Source organism: Oryx dammah, unplaced genomic scaffold, assembly GCF_014754425.2.
Source record: "Oryx dammah isolate SB20612 unplaced genomic scaffold, SCBI_Odam_1.1 HiC_scaffold_1, whole genome shotgun sequence".
Classification (NCBI taxonomy): domain Eukaryota; kingdom Metazoa; phylum Chordata; class Mammalia; order Artiodactyla; family Bovidae; genus Oryx; species Oryx dammah.
Genome location: NW_024070185.1, coordinates 8,330,045 through 8,354,437, shown reverse-complemented (window position 1 = coordinate 8,354,437; position 24,393 = coordinate 8,330,045). Strand labels below are relative to the sequence as shown.

General features: G+C 42.6%; 1 protein-coding gene across 1 annotated transcript in view; it reads right to left on the bottom strand.

The window, feature by feature from the left end:
- PINX1 (PIN2 (TERF1) interacting telomerase inhibitor 1) overlaps positions 1–24,393 on the bottom strand; it is a 65,693-nt gene that overhangs the window by 32,300 nt on the left and 9,000 nt on the right. The window contains exons 4-6 of the mRNA XM_040234545.1: positions 24,275–24,353; positions 16,233–16,325; positions 9,988–10,061 (exon numbers count right to left, since the gene is read on the bottom strand). Of these exons, the coding sequence (XP_040090479.1) occupies positions 9,988–10,061; positions 16,233–16,325; positions 24,275–24,353 (246 nt within the window). The remainder of the gene's footprint in view (positions 1–9,987; positions 10,062–16,232; positions 16,326–24,274; positions 24,354–24,393) is intronic.

The window sequence follows — 24,393 nt, the reverse complement described above, 5'->3', positions numbered from 1 at the left end:
ATAATCCAACCATTCTTTGAGCAGAGTGAAGTAAACATTAAAGAATATTACAACTAGCGGGTTCTTTGGCAGATTTTATATTATGAAAACTTTCAGGTATATACAAAATCGATGCACTCCCAATACTTCTGTCAATGACTAGCAAGGTTTTGCCACGTCATTACTTCGTTCTTTTGTTCTTTGCTAATGTAATTTATTTATTTTTTTGCTAATGTAATTTTAAAAACAGTAACCAGAAGCTTAACAATTCTTAAGTACAGTTATCGATTAAGAAACAGGAAATTTAACCTGTAACTAAACGATACATTTGTATTTTAATACATGAGTATTAAAAAAAAAGTTCAATCTATCTAAGCATTTAATTATACCAACTAACTCACAGTTATCTAGTTGCTTAGTAAGCAACTATTAGAGACAGTGGGCTAGGGCCTATGAATGAGCAGAAGTCACGGCCACGGTCTAATGGGTAAATGAGTAAGACAGGGGCTCCCCAGGTGGTCTAGTGGTTGAGATCGCCTTCCAGTACAAGGGTGCAGGTTCTATCCCTGGCTGAGGACCTGATTCCACGGGACTCATGGCCAAGAAACCAAAACATTAAAAAAAAAACCCAGAAACAATATTGTAACAAATATAATGCAGACTTCAAAAATGGTCTGCGTGAAAAAAAAAATCCTAAAGTTAAAAAAAAAATTAAAGAGAGAAGTGAGACAGACATGATGCAAAGGAAAATGAAGAGGTAACTCGCTAAGGCAGCACACAGGGAGAGCAAATTCAAACGACTGTGGAGGTGGGTGAAGAGAGAGGCCGCGCGAGGAATCCCTTCCTGAAGGTGCAGCTGTGACACAGGCCCCTGAGGGCAGGACTCCCTGTCTGCCCTGACATGGCTGCATCACTAGTGCCCAGCAAAGAGGCATTTAGTCCAAATCTGCGGAACACATGAACGAGCCAGGACTTGAAGTCCAGTGCTTGCTCACCTGAACAACGGTGTGTGTCCCCTCTTCCTTCCTCGATGGCAGGAAACAGGACTAGAGCTGCACGAGAAGGACTCGGACAGGCGGAGCAGACCAGGCGAGGGCAATGAAAGTGGAGGCAGTGAAGCGGGGACACGAAGATGTGAGAGGACGGGAGCTGCCCGGGGCTGCAGGGGACCGTCCTTGGTGGGGGGCGCAGCGCTCTGCAGCTCGGAGAAGCAGGCGTTTGCACCAGCAACAGAGAGCAGGGCGAGCTGGTGGAGGGTCTGGTGCGCTGGTCAAAGGGAGTGAGTGAGTGAGTGTGTGCGTGTGTTGGGGGAATGTAGGCGATGACTGAGAAGATGCTAATACTACAAGAGAGAGATTTTGAGAGAATAGATGATAACAGGACACTCTGAAAAGAAGAAAAACTGGGGTCAGGGAGAATTTCTCCAGTTCTGAGAGAAATTCAGGGGCAATAATGACCAGGACCTCAGTAAACATGGAAATCCAGTAAGAATGCAGTAGCTATGTTAAACATACAAGATCAACAGAGTTGGTGATGTCTGACAGGATATGAAGGTTAAAGGAAAGAAACAAATCAAATATTAACCTCAAGTTCACGATCCAACTACGCAGGGTCAATAAGATCCACAATAATGAGAAAGATGCTTCGTGCTCTTAGGTTTTCCCCCATAACCTGGGGTACATGTTTCATCTACTCATTCTCACCTGGAGTGACCCCGCCGATGCCTCCATCTAAAACTCAGGCCCAGAGAAGTTAAAAGCTTAGCTTGGGGTCACAAGGGTGACCTGAGACTAAAGAGGAGACACTCTTGTCCCTGAGTTCATGACCCTTTCCACTTCAGCATCATGACTAGTGTCCACGCAGCTTTCCCAACAGAGCAATTATAATTCTGAGAAAGGCACGCCTGCAGCAGGCGAGGCCCCTGTCTTCCAGCAGAACGCCGTGCATTCTTTCTGCGGGAGAGGAAAACGGAGCCAGGGGCAGACACATGGCCCACGACCTCCTATGTGTGCACGGAGAACACACACAGAGGCGGCTGGCCAGCTACAGGAATCAGCCTAAGAGGCTTCCGCGCCGGGTTCACAGCAACAGCAGTGTACTTCTGGATGCTCAGAGTACTTTCTGCAATCTACTCACACACCGCTACGGGCTGAGTTGGGAACTGCACATTTCCATGACACACTGCAGACAACCTAGGAGCTCGGCAAATGAGTTGTGCTAAAATTCATAACAAAGGTGAATATTAGAGCTGATTCTTTACCAGCTGAGCCACGAGGGAAGCACAAGAATACTGGAGTAGGTAGCCCATCTCTTCTCCAGTGGATCTTTCCAACCCAGGAATCAAACCAGGGTCTCTCGCATTGCAGGAGGATTCTTTAGCAACTGAGTAATACAGGAGACCTGGGTTTGATCCCTGGGTTGGGAAGATCCCCTGGAGAAGGGAAAGGCTACCCACTCCAGTATTCTGGCCTAGAGAATTACAGTCCATGGGGTTGCAAAGGGTTGGACACGACTGAGTGACTTTCATTTTCACTTTTCTTTAGAGCCGAGGGAAAGAAGAGTAACAAAAAATACACAAACTCCTTCACTTTGAAGTGGGGGCTCTTCAGTCTTACCAGGTTCATGTTCTGAAGGTGGGAGTGGGAGATACTCAAGAGGATGGGGAGCAGGAAGAAGAAGTCCACAGGAGAGGCCAGGGACAACTTATAGTTTAGATTATTTCTAGACCAACCCTGTTTAAAGACACTTCATATGAGGAAGAAAATCTGAGTAGCAAATAAAGCAAGCTTTTGGTTTTTTGTTTTAGGATCGGAAAAATGCTGGGGCCAGGATATGAAAACACCTCTACCCAAGTCTTTTGAGATAGAACAGCTTATAATTTGGAACTGATAAATGAGGAAAAGGGTGGTTAAATTTTGAACAAAGGCTTTCTTTTGATGCAAAAGGGCTTTCTCTCAGTTTCTAACCTTCTTTCCTTTAGTAACTATTAGCTGAATGTCCCGATCCACTTACAGAATGAGGAACAGATATTTTTCCCCCCTAAAATAAAAATGTGTGAGGAGACACCAGGCTTGCTCTTTCAGGGAGACTGTGCTTGGGTGGCTCAGCTACGCAGACGCTCCGCTAGGCCGCAGCTGGAGGGCAGGCTGACAGCCACCCGAGCAGACAGAGCATGCGCACAGTGGCCTCCCGCCCCAGGTTTCCTCGGGGCAAGAGCGCCTTTCTGGAGAAGCTGAACCCACGGAAGAAAAGGCCTACAAGAATTCTGACCTCTGGGGGTTCCCTAAGGAAAAAGCCAACTCGCCATGACCACTCCACAGCACAACTCAGCTGCTGAGCAGCGCTGCCGAGGCAAACAGCTCTCAATCTGCTGCTCACTGACTTACAGCACAGAGCAAAGGAACATCAGACAGTGGGGAACTCCTCCAACACGAAAGAAACAAGTCAAAACTAAGAGAGAAAAGGAGCCCGGGGGACAAAGACAGAAAAACAACCTGTACATCTCATAATATCATGCATTCAGAGACAAGGGAATATGTATGGAATCCATGAAATAAGAACAAGATGCTATTTAAAGATAAATAAATAAAAGGGGACAATCAGGTGATGAAAAATAGCTCAGGGAAATTTAAAATATGAGAGCACAACTCAAAATTTTAATAGAAAAATTGGAAGATAAAAATCAAGAAAATCTCCCCAAAAGAACAAAATAGGAGACAAAAGATAAGAAAAATCTGAGGAATAACCCGATGTCCACCACTTACCTAATGATTCCAGATAAAAGAGAAAAAAAAAAATCAAAGAATAAAAAGTAACTTTTCAGAACTGATAGAATAACATGAATCTTCACACTGGGAGGCCTAGCAAGAGTTTGATGAATAAAAATATGCAACAATTGACATTTCCACAAGATTTTAGAAATCCAAGGATAAGAAGATTCTAATAACTCTTGAAGACAAAGTAAACAAAATAAATATCTGTCATGGAGAGAAATAAGAAGAGTACCAATGGATATCAGAAGACACTAGAGCAATACCCTCTAAATTCTGAAAGCAAATAATGTTCAGAATTCTATACCCACACAATCTGCCATGATATTCTGATAGAGATTTTCACAACTGCAGGCCTTCTCAGAAAGCCGCTGGAAGATGAGTGAGGAGACAGACATGGGACGCAGGCCAGAGCAGGTAACAGGAGCCAAGCGGAGTGGACCATCTACAGGGATAGGAACAAGGCAAATCCAGCAGCCGATTCAGAGTGAGCAGGCCGAGAGGGGCTGAGGAGGGTGGTGTCCTGGGGAAAACACCGAGCTGACAGACCATCAGACATAAATGACATGGCAGAAAGTTTTGTACACTGTGGCTAGTAGAGGGTGTGGGGAAAATTACACAGTTACACCCCACTCCGCCACCAGAAAACATCACAAATGTGTGAAAAGAAACATCTTTAGAGTACACTACTTGGCTTAGCAGGGAACACTATTTATAGTCATAAAAATATAAACACCAAACACTAAAATAACAGTATGATAAATAATAAGAATAATGCATCAGTATTTTGAGCAGTGAAAGGCCTAAATTCTAACCTACCAAAATAAAAGTCCAGATAACATCAGGAACTAACACATGAAAAAAGTCAATGTAAGATCTGTGCTTTAAATGTAAAGATAAATACTGTATAAGATACCATGTAAAAAATGAAGGTGCTGTAAGAAACAGGCTTAGGAGATAAACAGGTGAGGGGTATGACTGAGGAATGCTTTTTTTTTTGTGATGTTTCAGTTCACTTCAGTTCAGTTGCTCAGTCGTGTCCGACTCTTTGTGACCCCATGAATTGCAGCATGCCAAGCCTCCCTGTCCATCACCAACTCCCAGAGTTCACCCAAACTCATGTCCACCAAGTCAGTGATGCCACCCAGCCATCTCATCCTCTGTTGTTCCTTTCTCCTCCTGCCCCCAATCCCTCCCAGCATCAGAGTCTTTTCCAATGAGTCAACTCTTCGCATGAGGTGGCCAAAGTATTGGAGTTTCAGCTTCAGCATCAGTCCTTCCAATGAACACCCAGGACTGATCTCCTTTAGAATGGACTGGTTGGATCTCCTTGCAGTTCAAGGGACTCTCAAGAGTCTTCTCCAACACCACACTTCAAAAGCATCAATTCTTCGGCGCTCAGCTTTCTTCACAGTCCAACTCTCACATCCATACATGACCACTGGAAAAACCATAGCCTTTACTAGACGGACCTTTGTTGGCAAAGTAATGCCTCTGCTTTTGAATATGCTGTCTAGGTTGGTCATAACTTTCTTTCCAAGGAGTAAGCGTCTTTTAATTTCATGGCTGCAATCACCATCTGCAGTGATTTTGGAGCCCCCCAAAATAAAGTCTGACACTGTTTCCCCTGTTTCCCCATCTATTTCCCATGAAGTGATGGGACCAGATGCCATGATCTTCGTTTTCTGAATGTTGAGCTTTAAGCGAACTTTTTCACTCTCCTCTTTCACTTTCATCAAGAGGCTTTTTAGTTCCTCTTCACTTTCTGCCATAAGGGTGGTGTCATCGGCATATCTGTGGTTATCGATATTGTGATGTTTAGTGCAGCTTAATTTTTTAAATCTATGTGCATATATTACTTTGGAACCAGGATTCAAATTCAGACAGTATGGACCCAAAAATCTGGAGATCTTAACTTTGAAAGAAGGCAGGAAAATTTATAACCCATCAGTTATTTTGGAGACAGCTATCTGATTTTCCTTCACCTCCTAATAAGCCTAGACAATCAAAAGCAATCAGACTAACAGACACAAGTAAGGAGAAAGCATTTATTTTCTCATATCTAAAATCCTATATTTTTCTATCAACAACAGAAAACACAGCCTAAACAGCAAGAGCAGCAGAAAAGGAAAAGTTGGAAAAAATTGCAGTCACACAAACTATAGTTAAAAAATGACTAAGTTTCCTTGATATATGAATTTGTTGGAAAACCATTTATCAACAGCCTGTTTCTCTCCAGCAGAGTCCCTCAAGCCGAGAGCCATGTCATTCCCCTTTGACTGATTAATTAGCCAATCAGGGGACATTTTTCATTGTGAGGCATGATGGTTTATTCCAGCTAATGTTTGGTCTCTAATGGCAACATATTAAAGCCAACTCGGCTATTTTAGCCCTGTGGAGTGACCAAAAGGAAAGGATAGAAGATAAATCAAAAGAGCTCCCTTCAGTTTCCCTTCAGTCCTTAACAAAACCCCCAAGGAGCAAACGGCTGGAGGAAAGATCCTCTACCAATAAAGAGAAAAAAACAAAGAAAAGAAGGGTAGAAATGCCTTCAAGCCAAGGGGGATCCTTTCCTGCTTCTGAAGAGCAATAATTTATCCTCTGTTGATTAACAGACCACTGATAAAACAGGCACCAAAAAGTCAATACCTAGCTCTTTTTGCTTTTATCAAAAGCTGTGCTCAATAGAAAATCTCGCTCTGCAATGCTTCTTCCTCACTTAGAACGATTTCACCCGCACTCTGAATTAGACGCGGCCAGCAAGGAACCTGATTGAAGGCACTATTTATACACCTGCAGACAGGCAGCTGCCCACGGTGCTATACGTTTTCTAAGCTTCTTACCCTTCTCTGTGCCCTTGCCAGCAAAGCATGGAGAAGGGGAACTTGGAGTATCAGAGGAATACAAGCTCCTACAGAGGACAGATATGAGTATTCACATAGCCAGGAGACAGGAAGCACATCTTAGACACACTCAGTATATACTGCCAAACACACTCAACAAGACAGTCCAAGCAGCTAGTCTCCACTATGCAATTCCACTCTTGCATACATAACACTGCCCAGCTTCCTCACTTGCTGGTAAGTGAAGGATTACAAACTAGCAGTCTGTGTCCTGTGAGATCACCAACACCATCATCATGGTTATTATTTCGTGAATCTTGCACACTTTCAGACCAGGCTATGAGTTTCCCTGGTTCCCTGTCATCTTAAAGTCAGACTACTCACATTTCTAGTCACATGCCTGGACCCACTGGCACTTGAGATTGAGGCCTGGGAAGAGCTGTTACTCATGGTACATATTCTTTTTTGTGCATTGTCTATTCAGACTTCTGCCCTTTGGGCCCAGGTATGGGCCCATTAATTTTCTCTGTAGCTGTTTCTAACTTCTCCAGTAGTAGTGTTGCTGCTGCTGCTGCTGCTGCTAAGTCCCTTCATTCGTGTTCCACTCTGTGTGACCCCATAGACGGCAGCCCACCAGGCTCCCCCATCCCTGGGATTCTCCAGGCAAGAACACTGCGGTGGGTTGCCATTTCCTTCTCCAACGCATGAAAGTGAAAAGTGAAAGTGAAGTCGCTCAGTCGTGTCCGACTCCTAGCCACCGCATGGACTGCAGCGCACCAGGCTCCTCCGTCCATGGGATTTCCCAGGCAAGAGTACTGGAGCGGGGTGCCATTACCTTCTCCCAGTAGTAGTGTTAATGATGCCCTAGTCTGTGTTGTTCCCCCAAGGATTAAAGTATCCTTGATCAACAGCTGAATTCAATTCAACAAAAACTTCGTTGAGAACCTACTCCATGGCGGGCCTGGTTCTAGATGGTATGGAGTACAAAACTCCTGCCCTCATGGAGGTTCCAAGCTACTAAGGAAAGACAGATGGTATAAGCGAACTATTTAGTACCTCAGATGCTGATAACTGCTATGGAGAAAAGTAAAGCAAAGGAGAGGGGACGAGAGTATCACGGATTTTTGTTGTTGTTTGTATTTTCTGCTATAAATTAGGGTGTCAAGGAAGGCCACCTGAGGCGACATTTGCACAAAACTGTGAGTTGGGGACAAGCACTCCATGCAGGGGAGCCACCGAGTGCTGAGAGTCAAGGCGGGAGCCCCCTAAGGACTGGAGGGACTGGAGGCCAGAGCGACCAGGGCAGAGCCGCCGGGAGAACCAGCGAGCACGGCAGTGGCCGTGAGCGAGCCTGAGAGCCGGGAGGCGTGGTCACGCGGGACTTCCAGCCCCTCTGAGGACAGCCTGCCATTTCACCTCAACATTATTTCATTTCTTATTTAAACGCATCAAACAATTCAGACCCATCTCCTGGAAAAAGGATGTTAGTAGATAAAGTCAAAATTGCCCACATACCTGAAGATAAGGAAGAGCAATCGGAGTAACGGTCTCTCCTTTGTAGTCTAGGAAACTGTAAACCTTCAAGTCAAGTACCATTTCAAATGTGAGTATTTCGTGTGTTCGCTTTCTTCCAGAATCAGAGAACTTTAGACCCGGAAGTGCTCACAGGCACACAGTTCATGCTCACCTATTACAAGACTCCCTCCAGGAAGCCAGCCACGCGGCGCATCCTGCACGGCTGGTCCGCTCTGCCAGCCATGCTGTTTCCTTTCTCTGAGGAGGAATCTTCCTATGAATTTCACCCACCAGTTCTAATCTGTCCTCTGAAGTTTACCAAACCAATCTGTTCCTTTCCTAGAGGACCCCTGAAGCCATTCACACATTCAAAGTCAGGGTCTCTCTATAGTCCCCGCAGAATTTCCTAACTGCTCGTCTGCTAAGGCCCATGCAAAACTTGCTTTCCAGATCGCTTTGGCCCAACTGCCATGCTCTGAACACATTCTTATAAAATACAGCACCCAGTTCAAATACAGTCACCAGTGCAGAAAACACCCCCAACATGTGTTGCTTCCAGCTGCTCTTAAAGCACTCCAAGCCTGAACTCAGGACAGTTCTTATTTTGATGTAGGTCAAACTTGTGGTCAGTTTACATGTTCCCAGCCTCTAAGTTAATTCTCATTCAGATGAGTTCTCTTCAAAGATTCAATGAGATTTTACACATCTTCACAAAATTTGATCTATCTGGCTTTGGTCAAATGTCCCAGCTCAGAGATTATTGTGAATCTTGATTCAAAATCAATGGTCAACATGCTGATAAAAATTACTGAAGTCATCACTGCTGGCAAAAAAATACAGACCTAAAATGTGTTAATAGCTTGTTTGTGGGCTTAGTTTAATTTTACTGCTAACCAAAAGGTGCTTCCTTGTAAAACAACCTTAGCAAACTCTAGGCTGGGAAAGCAGTTCAACTCATGAATGGTGATGCCAGGTCTGGGTGAGGTGGGGGAGGTAGAGTAACAGACACTTGTAGGAGGAAGGGAAATTCAAATTCAAGAGTCCACATCTAGCAAACCACTTATAAAACACAACCCAATTCACAAAAAAGAACATGAAAATTCAGAACTAATGAGAAACAACCAACCAACCAGGGACTTCCGTGGTTGTCCAGTGGCTAAGACTCCAGGCTTCCAATGCAGGGGCCTGGGTTTCCATCCCTGGTCAGGGAACTAGATCCCACATGCTGCAACTAAAGATCTCATGTGAAATCAATCAATAATAATAATTCTTTTTTTTTTTTAATTTAACCAACCAAAAAAGAGAAGTCTGCTTGGAAGTTGGTTTTCAGATTTGACAATCAGCAAGAAATGGGAGACACTAAAAAACTATTTCCATTAGTTCCTATCTGGTTGAACTTCCTGATACTCCTTTTTTTTTTCCTTCTTTCAGTTTTTCCCTCCCCCACGTTCCCAGTTTCCTTCCGCTATCCAGCTTGTTTCCTGTTTCAGCCTTATCACTAGAGAAAATACTCCTAAACCACATAGAGGATCGAGAGTCTGCCCCCAGCATTCCTGCTGTTTCTCTAAACAACACGTCTCTGGCTCAGGCTTTTGGCAAAAGGTGTTCTTCCCTGAGGTTAGTCTAGTCCACACATCAGGAGGAAAAACAACCCAGATAATACACATTCTTTTTAAGGCTCCTTGTAATCTATCAACTGTTATTATCATCTATCAATTATTATTAAGAGGATCACATTTACCCTTTGTATGAAGCCTCTAAAAGTTTTTATTTTGGTAACTTTGTCTGGAAAGTAGCATTAGTAATAAACATAAATAGCTCTATACACAGTTGAAAATCAGTGTTGAGACACAATGTATCAATTGTAGGTGGTTTAATACCTCAGGGGTCCTCTTCTGTCTTTTTCCAAAAATGCAGTCAAGATCTGTTTGGCTCCGAGATGAGAGATCCTTCCCTAGAAATACATGACGCCTTCAGTAATACATTCTAGAATAAGGAGCACAAATATAAACTATGAAACTGGGTTTTGGAAACATATAAACAATTTTGTAAATGACCAACTTTCTCTTTTCCTTTCACAGACTTTTGTTGTTGTTCAGTTGCTAAGTCTTATCTGACTCCTTGCAAGTGCACGGACTGCAGCAGGTTGGGCTTCCTGTCCCTCACTGTCTCCCAGAGTTGGCTCAAATTCTTGTCCACTGAGTTAGTGATGCCATCCAACCATCTCATCCTCTGCTGCCCCCTTCTCCTTTTGACTTCAATCTTTTCCAGCATCAGAGTCACACTGTTTATAATCACTAAATACAATCAATTAAACTTAATTTCTGGGACTCTGGGTTCCCTTAGTAAACAGTAAAATTCCATTACTTCAAGGAGACAGGAGTTATACTCAATGAGGGTTACAAAATGCAGAATAAAAATATGCTGCTAAGATACATAGCTCCAAAACCCCACCTGTGCACAGGAATGAGAACATCCTGTATTGACACATACAAGCTCAATAATTAATTGAATGTATGAACTTTTTATAAATGCAAATAAAAATTGCTGCGTTAGGGTGAAAAGATTTCAGACTTTTTCTGTTTGTTTTTTTCACTGTAATAGTGCATCATTTTCATTAAAAGGATAAGTAATAAGTAGGAAATTAAATGGCTTCTGGCAAAAATGGTATCCTGAGGATCCTTGATTCTTATTAAAAACACTAAACTCTTTAACTTAATTTCAAACCCACAAACCAACTAATTTAAAATTCACTTCTATGGAATTTCCACTTCTACCGACAATACTGTGTGAGCAGCCAACCAAATCTATTCCCATTTGTCAACTTCATGGTAGATGTATATATAAAGTCTGGAAGCTCTGGGGGAGTGAGGCTCTGGGTTAGACACAGGAATCTGTGTTTTGAGTTGGAAGCCTGGGTTCCACTGTCACGAACTCAGTTATCTTCTTGGCTTCCTGCAGCAACCTGACTTGGCACAGCACTGTTGTGACCCAGAAGGGTTCCAGTTCACTGGCTACCGCTGGGGCATTCAAATATGATATTGCTCAGTGACTCCATGAAATTAAAAAAAAAAAACAAAAACCACACTGCAATGTAATGCAAAACCAGGTGCCAAAACCAGTCTCTGAGGCTGCTGTACCAGACTCATAAGTCCCGTCGGCACGACCTGTTCCCACCTGGAGGGCAGGCTCTGCACTGCTCTCACCTCTGCCTGAGTTGGAAATGAAGGAAGCTTCCTGGCTCTAGCTGGTTAGTCCATAGAGCCCAGACAGATGATCCCAGAGGAAGCCTACTCATGAGCAAAATGAAGCCTCCCAGACGGGAACGCAGACAACATACAGGAATAGTGGAGGAGAAAGCTGGCCATTGAGGGGCGACATGGGCAACCCTCAGGAGGCCTGAGGTCTGTTCTGAGCTTAGTCCTCAGTGTAACCCATTCCACACTGCAGAGAACATTCAGGGCGGCAGCTTCTATTTCAGAAAAAGGAGTTGTACTGGGATCAAAATATGTAGTGGCCACCCACCCCTAAGCTAGCTTCTGAAACGGAACAGACACCCTAAAAGAAATGCAAATGACAATCACTTTTACAACAACTCAACTAAAAAGAATGCTGGAGGGATTAGAAAGGCGGGGGGCGAACATGCAAGATCACAGTTCTAAAACAGGATACCAAAACATGAACACGCAGAGATGGAAAATGAAGCTAAAAATCAAAGGGAAAGCTGTCAAGCTAATAAGAGAATGTACCAATGAAAGTGCAAGTGTTTCTAAAGTTTTGGTGACGGGTTCTTGTATCAGAAATGCTTATCCTTTAGCAAAGTTCACTTAAGCAAATGTGGAAACCAGGACTGTTACAGGCCTTGCTCTGGATTTGATCTGGAAAACAAAACACAGAGAAGAATTAAGAGTCAGAGACCAAAGGAAAGGAACTTAAAGGTAGATGAAAATGTGAAGATGGAAGTGATATTGAAATAGTTATTAGTTAATGGTCCTGGTTGAATAGTTTATAAATGTTATAAAATTATGGCCAGTTTTGAATACAATGTGTATATTAAAAATGAGTTTGAAAGTTACTGGTCTCCATTCTCAATCATGGTCAAATCACAGCAAATACTGTTGATAAACTTCTCTCTTAGAGAAAAGGACATCAAAAAATTGAACAGAATAGGAAATATATGACATCTGCCTGGATTTGGTTTCTGTACCCACTAGTCTTCAACTGGCCACAATACTCCAAGAACCAAGGATAAAAGAGATTCCAGTAGCCAAGCTGATGTAACAAAATCATGAAAGGATGATCTGATTCTTTCAGAGAACAGCAATTTACTTATGATCATTTTAGCTGTTTTTCTAATAATGAGGACTTTCAGGTGTTCCCGTCTATCAATGTAGCAATTTGGAGAGAAGAACATGACCGCTACAGCCAGACTCACTTATAACACCAAGAAGTCCACATGGGCAGCAAGTAAAACTGTAAAAAACCAACACAAGAACTTAAGAATCATGGAGATGTAGAGCCTCTCTTAGTTTAAGGGCGAAAGTCATACAGAGCCCAACAAGTGAGCACTGTGTTATAACCAGAGCTCAAAAAGCTGAGTTTTTCAATTCACAGGAAAGGCACAAGGGAAAGGAAATGCAGGTTGAAAAATACACCAGTTAAAAAACACTGAAGTGTTACATAGGTAGCTAGCTTCACTTGTTTCAAAAATTTATTTGCATTCCCCAATCAAGAAGGATAAAACAGATAATATTATATTTTGACGGTTTTTTTGATGAAAACATATAGAACTGATAATAAGCCGAGGAATGGAAGATTAGGAAACTTCTCTGAAAGGGTAATAATGTGAGAAAATCAGGAACCCTGGAAGAATCAAAACAGGGGGTGAAATGAGATCCTCACACCTGATAATAAGACAGTTGGAATATTTTTTTAAAGCCTGCAATGGTGCTCCTTTACACTTAAATGTCCAAAGAGCCAGAAGCAGCAGAACACCCATCTCGAGCAGAGTCTGGCTGCAGGGAGCCAGCCTCGTCAGGACACTAAAGCAGTGTCAGACGAGCAGCTGACCATCGGGGCATGCGAGAGGAGCGCGAGTATTTTCCTTATTTAAGGAGCGAAGTATCACAGATTGTTACAGGAAAAAGAAGTCTAAATACAACGAAGCTGCACAAGTACTGTCTACACAACCTTCCACCCACTCAGCCACCACATGACTGGGAGCAAAAAGCCAGGCTCTCTGGACAACCTCTCCCTGTTAAATATTAAAAACATCAAAAGCAGCTTTGGAGAAATTGCCATCTTCCCTAATTTTCTTTTCTCTGCAGATACAGCCTCACCAAACGTTTTATAGATTAAAAGAAACTACCACTGAGTTTAGGCCCTTAAACGAATATGGATGCAATTAACATCTTGAAATTATGTAATAAATTATGTTGAATTTAAATTATAAACTTAGGATGAGAAAAAGGAATAATTATGTATCAGAACTAAAATGCTACAGCCAATATTTAAACAGTAACAAATTTTACAATACTGTTTGCTGCTGTAATCTCTCTGCAGTGAAATTTTTATCTTCATTTTTCACACCAAGCTAAATAAAATGCTACCTTCTCGTGTTTGGGGTTTCTGGACCACCGATGGAGCTACAATATGAACCCTCCTCATCCAATGAGTGAGTTACTGTAACTAAGAGCAGATCCCTGAGCTAAAATCCTTATCATCCATTATGCTGAACACCCATGATTTCCATATAATGGCATCATTTCTGATAAATTCTAAAAAAGAACCTATTTTAGAACTCAACAATGACTTAAAAAGATCTTTCATTTCACAAAAAAAAGGAAACTGAGGCTGACAGAAGGCAAGAGGTTAAGTGATTTGTCTGAGAGTCACAGCCAGAAGCCAGGTTCCTGTGACCTAAGATAGTCTGCCGTGGAGGAAACACAGTTTATCATTCGCATTCAGTGACAACAGCTGCTCTACAAGGGAGACTTCTTTCAATAAATTAAAGAACTTTAAAATAAACTTACACTGTGGACTGTTAAAATAGATGGCAACTGATTATTTCCTCACTCCCTGGATTTCTGCCTCCTTCTGTGTTTTCTGATTTCCACTCTGCTTTTCCCCTGTTTGCCCACTCAATCTTCTCTGTTACCTTTAAAATATATCTTGAATTATCTTCCCTGATTACCAATGCCTCCCTTCTCCCCAAACAAAGGTAATAAATAAGCAAACCTCATATTATTTTATTTTTAAGATTTTTTTTTAAAAGTCCTCAATTGAATTTGTTACAATATTGCTTCTGTTTTATGGTTTTTGGTCCTGAGGCATGTGGGATCCTAACTCCCTGACCAGGAAATGAACCTGCACGCCGTGCACTGGAAAGCGAAGTCTTAACCACTGGACCACCAGGGAAATCCCACAAACTTCATTTCAAAAGAGAGAAAAAGAAGGAAGAACACACCAAGCAGGCCGACAGGGTGAACTGGCAAGGGGATGGCCTAACTAGAAACAGAAAGACGACGCTCCCGGCATCCACAGATTAAAGTAGATCGAAGAGGTTTATTCCGGCTTCAGCAAATGCTTCAGGTGAAATCACGCGTGCAGGCCGCCATAAGAAGATTCTATTTGCAAAAGTGAAAGCTTAAAAGGCGGCCATGCTATCCAAAAGTCACAGGGCACTTTTCATTTCATTAGTTTGCTCAGCACCCTTCTGCTGTATCTATTTTTTTTCCCTATAGGGCCTAATGAAAAGGAAAGATATTTCAGGGATAGGGATGAAGTGACCATTTAGCCCCTCCTGAAAAGGACTGAGGGGCCACCAAGGACTGTTTTCTGTCCTGCAGCAGGTCAGGAGTGGAGAGGACCCTTGCTCAGAAGCCATACAGGAGAATGACAGAGAAGGTTCTATCCTGGGAGAAAGAGGAGGGGCTAACGGGATGAGCCAGATGACCATGCCTGCCAGGAGACGGAAGGGGGAAGCCCCAGTCTCTCTCTGCACACGTCCCCAAACTAATCAGCTCCACCATGAGCCCTCCCTCACGCCGAGCCCACTCTACCTTGTGGGGTCCTGCTCCAAATGAGAACCACCATGAACAGTTTAGAGCAGTGGAACTCCAGCTCCTACTGCCGTTCAGGGGGTTCTAGGAGTCAAGGAATTTCCAGTCATGTCAACAAGACTAAAGCAAAGAGATGTGCTTTTCCTGCCATATAGAGGTAGAAATATACATCCAGTCTTCCATAGATGGACCATCACAAGGTGACTAGATAACATAATTATCATCATACTTATACTTTTAGTATATAAATATAAGAAACAGGGGTTTGTACCTGAGAAGTGTGCTTAATACGTAACAATGGGAACTATCTGGGGGGTTGATGAAGCAAAGTTAAATGGTTTCTTTCCAATACAAGACTGCCACCTCCTGGTTAAAGAGGACAGCTGCACCCACGACTGACCACGTACAGCTCTGGAACCGGAGTAGGGAGGTGGCGATGGAGGAAGACAAGTTTTCTAACACTAACTTTGCAATGACCATGGAACAGTTAAGTTTGCACTATATGAAACAGAGAAACGGTGTGGAACAATAGAAGAGTCAACTCGGGAGTGAGATCTTTCATACTGGAGAACTCAATATAGAGACCACTTCATGAAAGTTTGTGAATCTCATATAGATTCTAAATGATTCTCTAAATGGGTCCATTTTAAAAGCTATTCAACACCAAAATTAAATTCTAAAAAAAGCTTAATGCAACTAAGAGAAATGTAACTAAAAGTACTGAGCGATAAATTTAGCCACATAAAAGCCTGTCTTCTCCTCTAAATATTAATAGCAAGTTAACTTCCGCGCTCAGCTTTGTCAGAGGACTTGCACGCAGTCTAAGGGCAAAGCTGGGGCCCACCTTGGCATGAGTGAGGCTGCGTCTGCACTCTAACAAGACCCCCAGTGACTCACAACAGTGCGGACACCTCAGCACTGCTCTGGATCAAGCCGGTCAGTGAGTCCTTCCTTTTCCATCTTGTACGTGAGACAAGTGATGCTGGTGAAGAGCTAAAAATGCTCTAAGAAACCCAGATGTGAACACAGAGATTTAAAACAAATAAAGAAACGTGGAATTTTACCTTTTGTGAATTTCATATAGTGAACACGGTTTTTGGAGATTTTGGACTTCTCTTCAAGACTGAAAGATTTCTTTTCTTTGTTGTCTGGGGAGTCTTTAAAAAAAAAAAAGGATGAAAAGCATTTCATTAAACTCTCCGCATTCCATTCTCAATCCCCTATGGTGACACGGTCTTGTCTAAATAAAATCCTTAGGAGCTTTATCATTTATTACTGAACTGTAACCAAAGATTAGAAATATTCTTAAACTGTGTACTACCCATCAGGCAAGGCTATTCTTCAGAAATTTATAACATCCTGGAGGAAGAGAAATGAAAATTTGTGTTCACACAAAACCCCCAGATGAATGTTCATGACAGTCTTATTTGTGATAATAAGATACTGGAAATAACCCAAAATTCCTTCAATGGGTGAATGGCTAAGCAAATTCTGGTACTCCCTTACATGGCAACAGTACTCCACGATAAAGAGGAAGGAGATACTGATACTGTGTGACAACCTGGATGGGACTTCACTGGTGGGCGACTGGCGGGCATTATGCTTAAGTGAAAAAAGTCACTCTGCATACTAAATGATCCACTCGGACATTCTGGAAAGGAAAAACTACAGAGATGGAGAACAGTGAAAGATTTAAAGGGGACAAAGATGAAAGTGGAGTTTGGAAGCTGGAGGGGTAAGGTGGGTACAAATACAGAAAGGCAGCATGAGGCAGCTCTTTTGTGGTGACAAAACAATTCCATATCTTGAATGTGGTGGTAGCTACATGAATCTATACATGTGATAAAACTGCATTGGAACTACATACACACAATTAAATGAAGGCTAAAAAAAACCCCCCCAAACTGGTGAAAGCTGAATAAGAACTGTGGTCTAGTTAACAGTCAACACCAGGGTCAATTTCCTAGTTTTGATATCACGCTATGGCTCTGTTGGATCTCATCGTTGGAGAAACTGGATGAAAGGTATTCAGGACTCTTTCTACAACTATTTCTGCAATTTCCTGTAAGCCTAAAATTGTTTCAAAATAAAAAGGTCTTTAGAAAGTGAGTAAAGGTAAGACAGACTAATGATAATCCAAAAACAGGTCAGAGATGAGATAAGAAGCAGAGCTGGCACTGCGCTGAGTCTGAGCCACCGCCTCAAACTCCAGATTTAGCTGGAGGCCCACCTTTCAGGGTAAAAACAACAATAAAAACAAATCACTGAGGAATGAAGCCATGTGGTTATATTCTTTTGACGAAAGAGGAAAATGTTGGGGAGAATGTAGTCCCTCACCTCAAATATCAAAGCAAGTAGATCTGGGGTAAGAGTGAGTGACAGGATTCTAACAAGCTGCCTATATGCCCTCATCTTTATCTATCTGTCAAATTCAAGTAGCAGAAAGACAACGTCATAAGTAGAAAAGACACTGAATTTTCCTATAGTTACGTCATAAGGAAACACATAAACATGAGATTAGAGAAAGGAGAAAAAAAGAAAGTTTCACCTTAATACTGAAGCAAAACAAGCTCATGCTTGTTTAACATGATTAAACATGTTAACTAACTGTAATTCTTCCCAGGAAATTACACAGTAAGTCTCCGGACAACATAAAGGTAGATGCTTCAACCTTTAGGTTAAGCACGGCTTAATCACATCAAAAGAGTCCGAAATGCAGTACTTGGATGCAATCTCAAAAACGACAGAATGATCTCTATTCGTTTCCAAGGCAAACCATTCAATATCACGGTAATCCAAGTCTATGCCCCAACCAGTAACACTGAAGAAGATGAAGTTTAACAGTTCTATGAAGACCTACAAGACCTCTTAGAACTAACACCCAAAAAAGATGTCCTTTTCATTATAGGGGACTGGAATGCAAAAGTAGGAAGTCAAGAAACACCTGGAGTAACAGGCAAATTTGGCCTTGGAATGCGGAATGAAGCAGGGCAAAGACTAATAGAGTTTTGCCAAGAAAATGCACTGGTCATAGCAAACACCCTCTTCCAATAACACAAGAGAAGACTCTACACATGGACATCACCAGATGGTCAACACTGAAATCAGACTGCTAATATTCTTTGCAGCCAAAGATGGAGAAGCTCTATACAGTCAACAAAAACAAGACCAGGAGCTGACTGTGGCTCAGATCACCTTACTGCCAAATTCAGACTTAAATTGAAGAAAGTAGGGAAAACCGCTAGACCATTCAGGTATGACCTAAATCAAATCCCTTATGATTATACAGTGGAAGTGAGAAATAGATTTAAGGGCCTAGATCTGATAGAGTGCCTGATGAACTATGGAATGAGGTTCGTGACATTGTACAGGAGACAGGGATCAAGACCATCCCCATGGAAAAGAAATGCAAGAAAGCAAAATGGCTGTCTGGGGAGGCCTTACAAATAGCTGTGAAAAGAAGAGAGGCAAAAAGCAAAGGAGAAAAGGAAAGATATAAGCATCTGAATGCAGAGTTCCAAAGAATAGCAAGAAGAGATAAGAAAGCCTTCTTCAGCAATCAATGCAAAGAAATAGAGGAAAACAACAGAATGGGAAAGACTAGAGATCTCTTCAAGAAAATTAGAGATACCAAGGAAACATTTCATGCAAAGATAGGCTCAATAAAGGAGAGAAATGGTATGGGCCTAACAGAAACAGAAGATATTAAGAAGAAGTGGCAAGAATACACAGAAGAACTGTACAAAAAAGATCTTCACGACCTGGATAATCACAATGGTGTGATCACTCATCTAGAGCCAGACATCCTGGAATGTGAAGTCAAGTGGGCCTTAGAAAGCATCACTATGAACAAAGCTAGTGGAGGTGATGGAATTCCAGTGGAGCTATTTCAAATCCTGGAAGATGATGCTGTGAAAGTGCTGCACTCAATATGCCAGCAAATTTGGAAAACTCAGCAGTGGCCACAGGACTGGAAAAGGGCAGTTTTCATCCCAATCCCAAAGAAAGGCAATGCCAAAGAATTGTCAAACTACCGCACAATTGCACTCATCTCACATGCTAGTAAAGTAACACTCAAAATTCTCCAAGCCAGGCTTCAGCAATACATGAACCGTGAACTTCCTAATGTTCAAGCTGGTTTTAGAAAAGGCAGAGGAACCAGAGATCAAATTGCCAACATCCGCTGGATCATGGAAAAAGCAAGAGAGTTCCAAAAAAACATCTATTTCTGCTTTAGTGACTATGCCAAAGCCTTTGACTGTGTGGATCACAATAAACTGTGGAAAATTCTGAGAGAGATGGGAATACCAGACCACCTAACCTGCCTCTTGAGAAATCTGTATGCAGGTCAGGAAGCAACAGTTAGAACTGGACATGGAACAACAGACTGGTTCCAAATAGGAAAAGGAGTACATCAAGGCTGTATATTGTCACCCTGCTTATTTAACTTATATGCGGAGCACATCATGAAAAGCACTGGACTGGAAGAAACACAAGCTGGAATCAAGATTGCCGGGAGAAATATCAATAACCTCAGATATACAGATGACACCACCCTTATGGCAGAAAGTGAAGAGGAACTAAAAAGCCTCTTGATGAAAGTGAAAGAGGAGAGTGAAAAAGTTGGCTTAAAGCTCAACATTCAGAAAACGAAGATCATGGCATCTGGTCCCATCACTTCATGGGAAATAGATGGGGAAACAGTGGAAAGAATGTCAGACTTAATTTTTTTAGGCTCCAAAATCACTGCAGATGGTGACTGCAGCCATGAAATTAAAAGACACTTACCCCTTGGAAGAAAAGTTATGACCAACCTAGATAAAAAGCAGAGACATTACTTTGCCAACAAAGGTCTGTCTAGTCAAGGCTATGGTTTTTCCTGTGGTCATATATGGATATGAGAGTTGGACTGTGAAGAAGGCTGAGGGCTGAAGAATTGATGCTTTTGAACTGTGGTGTTGGAGAAGACTCTTGAGAGTCCCTTGGACAGCAAGGAGATCCAACCAGTCCATTCTGAAGAGATCAACCCTGAGATTTCTTTGGAAGGAATGATGCTAAAGCTGAAACTCCAGTACTTTGGCCACCTCATGCAAAGAGTTGACTCATTGGCAAAGACTCTGATGCTGGGAGGATTGGGGGCAGGAGGAGAAGGGCACGACAGAGGATGAGATGGCTGGATGGCATCACTGACTCAATGGATGTGAGTCTGAGTGAACTCCGGGAGGTGGCGATGGACAGGGAGGCCTGGCGTGCTGCGATTCATGGGGTCGCAAGGAGTCGGACACAACTGAGCAACTGAATCACATCAACAGCCTGAAACATTCTCCAGGATCACTTCCCAAGAACAACTTGCACCTTCTTTCAAAGACATCCTACCTGTAAATTTCTCCTGCTCTCTTTGCAGGCAAAAAAATTCATATAGCACATTACACTCTCGATTTTGACGTTCCAAACACAAATCACCAAGCATCGTACCAGACTGAAGTAGTTTTTACCAATGGAAGGCTTAGTAAGTACTAGGTGTTGGGCTAAGCTTTCTATGCTTTCCTGCATTTCATCTCATAACCACCCTGGAAGATAGCTGCTATGATTATTAAACCAACATCACAGGACACTGAAGCCTGGAGGGCAGAGTAAGACCCACTGAGGAGGTGGCTCTGGGGCTGGGAGCCAGCAGATACGTGTGAGTGCACATCCTTAACTTGTGCCCTGTGACCCCGCAGAGCTGTGCTCACACTCGGGGGAGGTGAGAGCCTCCTGGGAGCCTCACCACCTCCCCAGAGCAAACCTGAGCCCTGGCGCGTCCTAGGGCACCAGCTCCTACCTGCCGGTCCACGCGCACGCTCCCCTAAAGCTGCTCTGTCCTGCGCAGACACATCACTCTGGTCCTCCTCCCACTTGACAGCAGAGGAGCACAGGTCTCCTTGCACCAGGATCAGTGAGGAACAAGCTGCAGAGCTGGTGTCAGGGAGGGGTCCTTTCATCAAAGCCAGTCCCCTCCCCACCCTATCTATCTCATCAAGAGAGGCAGTTCCAAAAAGGTTTTACCATTCTATCAACTATTAATCAAAACTTGCCTTTCCTGGTTTTAACTGTTGTTCAGTTACCCAGTCGTGTCCAACTCTTTGCGATCCCATGGACTACAGCACACCGGGCCTCCCTCTCCCTCACCATCTCCCGGAGTTTACCCAAGTTCAAATTCATTGCGTCGGTGATACTGTCCAGCTGTCTCATCCTCTGATGCCTTCTTTTCCTTCTGCCCTCAATCTTTCCTAGCATCAGGGGCTTTTCCAATGAGGTGTCTGTTTGCATCAGATGACCAAAATACTAGTTTGCTAGTTATAACCCACTAATTAGTAATGACAACTGAATCCAAAGGAAAAATATTTACATGTAGGCCTTGAGGTTACTAGAAATAAACCAAAAATTTACTTGTATTTGTTTTGTAGCAGAAAAACATGACAAGGTGATGAGTTTTTTAAAATTCAAGCAAAAAATATATTAATACAAAATATCATGGGGTATATGCAATAGAATTATTTCAGAGGAAAAGAAACTAGAAAATATAGTACTGCTGAGTATTAAAGGACTTGCTTTTCTATTTATAAACAGAAGACCATGGATATCAAACTGCTCTAGTATTAAATACCTACTGAACACATTTGGGACTGATGAAAAGCTCTTATTTTCAAAAGTTGATATTTTCCAAATAGGCCAGATACATATTCTTTGCAACTATTTAAAGCTATGATTAAAAACATTATAGACGTCAATTTAAAAATTGTGAGACAGTATCGGTTCAGTTCAGTTCAGTTGCTCAGTTGTATCCGACTCTTGGCGACCCCATGGACTGTAGCATCCCAGGCCTCCCTGTCCATCACCAACTCCCAGAGTTCACTCAAACTCACATCCATTGAGTCAGTGGTGCCATCCAACCATCTCATCCTCTGTCGTCCCCTTCTCCTCCTGCCCCCAATCTTTCCCAACATCAGGGTCTTTTCAAATGAGTCAGCTCTTCACATCAGGTGGCCAAAGTATTGGAGTTTCAGCTTCAACATCAGTCCTTCCAGTGAACACCCAGGATTGATCTCCTTTAGGATGGATTGGTTGGATCTCCTTGCAGTCCAAGGGACTCTCAAGCGTCTTCTCCAACACCGCAGTTCAAAAGCATCAATTCTTTGGTGGTCAGCTTTCTTCACTGTCCAACTCTCACATCCATACATGACTACTGGAAAAACCATAGCCTTGACTAGATGGACCTTTGTTGGCAAAGTAATGTCTCTGCTTTTTAATATGCTGTCTATGTTGGCCATAACTTTCCTTCCAAGGAGTAAGTGTCTTTTACTGTTTTTCAAATTGCCTCAGAGGCTCTGCGAGCAAAATAATTTGAAGATTCTTGTCCTTTGTGGGTGACAGGCTATCAGCATCCCAATTTATTTCCAAAAATATTTAAAATCACAAGGAACAAAATATCTGTTAGAAGTAAAAAGCATTTCTTAAAACCATGAGGTAAGTCCACCAAAAAGCCAAGCGGAGTCATAGTTAACTACTTGAGATAGGATAATTTTAAAAAATAAAAATTTAAAGACTATGGAGTTTTCTTGTGTCCCACTAAGAAATAAGGGTTATTTCTAAAATTTTTGCAAGATTCTATGAAGAAAATAGTTTGGAATCTGTTTAGTTGAAAGGCAAACTGTGTAATTAGGTAAGCAATCTTAAAGAACTAAAAATATTATAGCAGAAAAATAGGTTACTAGGTTATCCTGTCAGCTTTAATTCAAGTAATATGACCAAAAATTCATCTGGATGAAGATATTGTATTTACCAAAGATGATTTGGCAGAAAAATGATCTCAGCTCTCCAGGTCCCTGGCCAGGTTTTCCCTTAAAGGAATATTCTAAAGGCTTTTCAGTACTGGAACTGGCAGTTAGCAAGGCCTGGTTTGAATTGTACTGAGCTAAGGCTAAATGGCAACCCACTCCAGTGTTCTTGCCTGGAGAATCCCAGGGATGGGGGAGCCTGGTGGGCTGCCGTCTCTGGGGTCACACAGAGCTGGACACGACTGAAGCGACTTAGCAGCAGCAGCAGCAGCAAGGCTAATAATAGCACCGTACCTATCACAGGGAGACAGCACCCTCTAGTGGTCTTGAGGTAAGTCCACGGGTGGACGGAGTTGGGGCATTGTGCCCAGGGGACATTTGGCGATATCAGGAGATATTTTTGTCACAACTAGGGAGAGGGTGCAAATGGTGTCCAGTGGATAGCGGTCAAGGATGCTGCTAATCATCCTAAATGCAGAGGACGTGCCTCACAGCAAAGAATGATCTGGCCCAAAACATCAGCAGTGCCATGGCTGAGAAAGGCTTTACAAGCTCTTGCAATAATCCACAGGAAATATCAGCTACTCAGACCACATTGGTTACAGTGTAGGTGACAAGAGGAAGTCAGGGTCTGCATATATTTTAGAGGCAGAACCGACAACAGTTCTTTCACTGGAACAACTAGAAGGATGAAGCTGACATCAACTGAAATGGGGAAGATGGTGGGTAAAACAGGTTGTGGGGTATGCAGGTCCAACAGTTTACAGGGTGGGAGTTGGGGAGGTGCAGAATTGAGTTCCAGAAGTCAAGGAAGCCCTGATGAAGATACTGAGCAGGGGGCTCAATACAAGTCTGGGGTTCAGGAGAGAGGGTAAAGCAACAGAGAGAAGTGTGGCAATGGTCACCACATTCCCCTGGAGACTGGATGTCATAACAAGAACATGCAGATGAAAGATGAAAAAGGCCTGAACTGCAGGACCCCGGACATTGTAAGGCCGGGATAAGGGAACTGCAGCGGAGAATGGAAACTAAGTAAACTGATCTTGTCATTCTCAAACTCTTAATGGGGAGAAAAAGCCTCTGCTTATGACTACTGTTAATTCAATGTGAGTACTGAGAAATGTAAACAGAAATGACTGTTTGTGACAGCTACAATCAGTTAACTTTCAGATATGATACTAACAGTAAAAAAAAAAAAAAAGTTGATAAAAATATTTTATATTGAGATTCAGTTCAGTTCAGTCACTCAGTTGCATCTAATGGATAAAAAGCAAAGGTTTCTCCACCTGCTGTTTCCTGCCCATGGCAAGTGTTCAGCTGGGCCAGAAGCTGGTTAAAATCATCTTGATGAGCAATCCAGTTGTCCTGAAAAATACCAAAAAATCAATTACAGGCAAACCTGTTA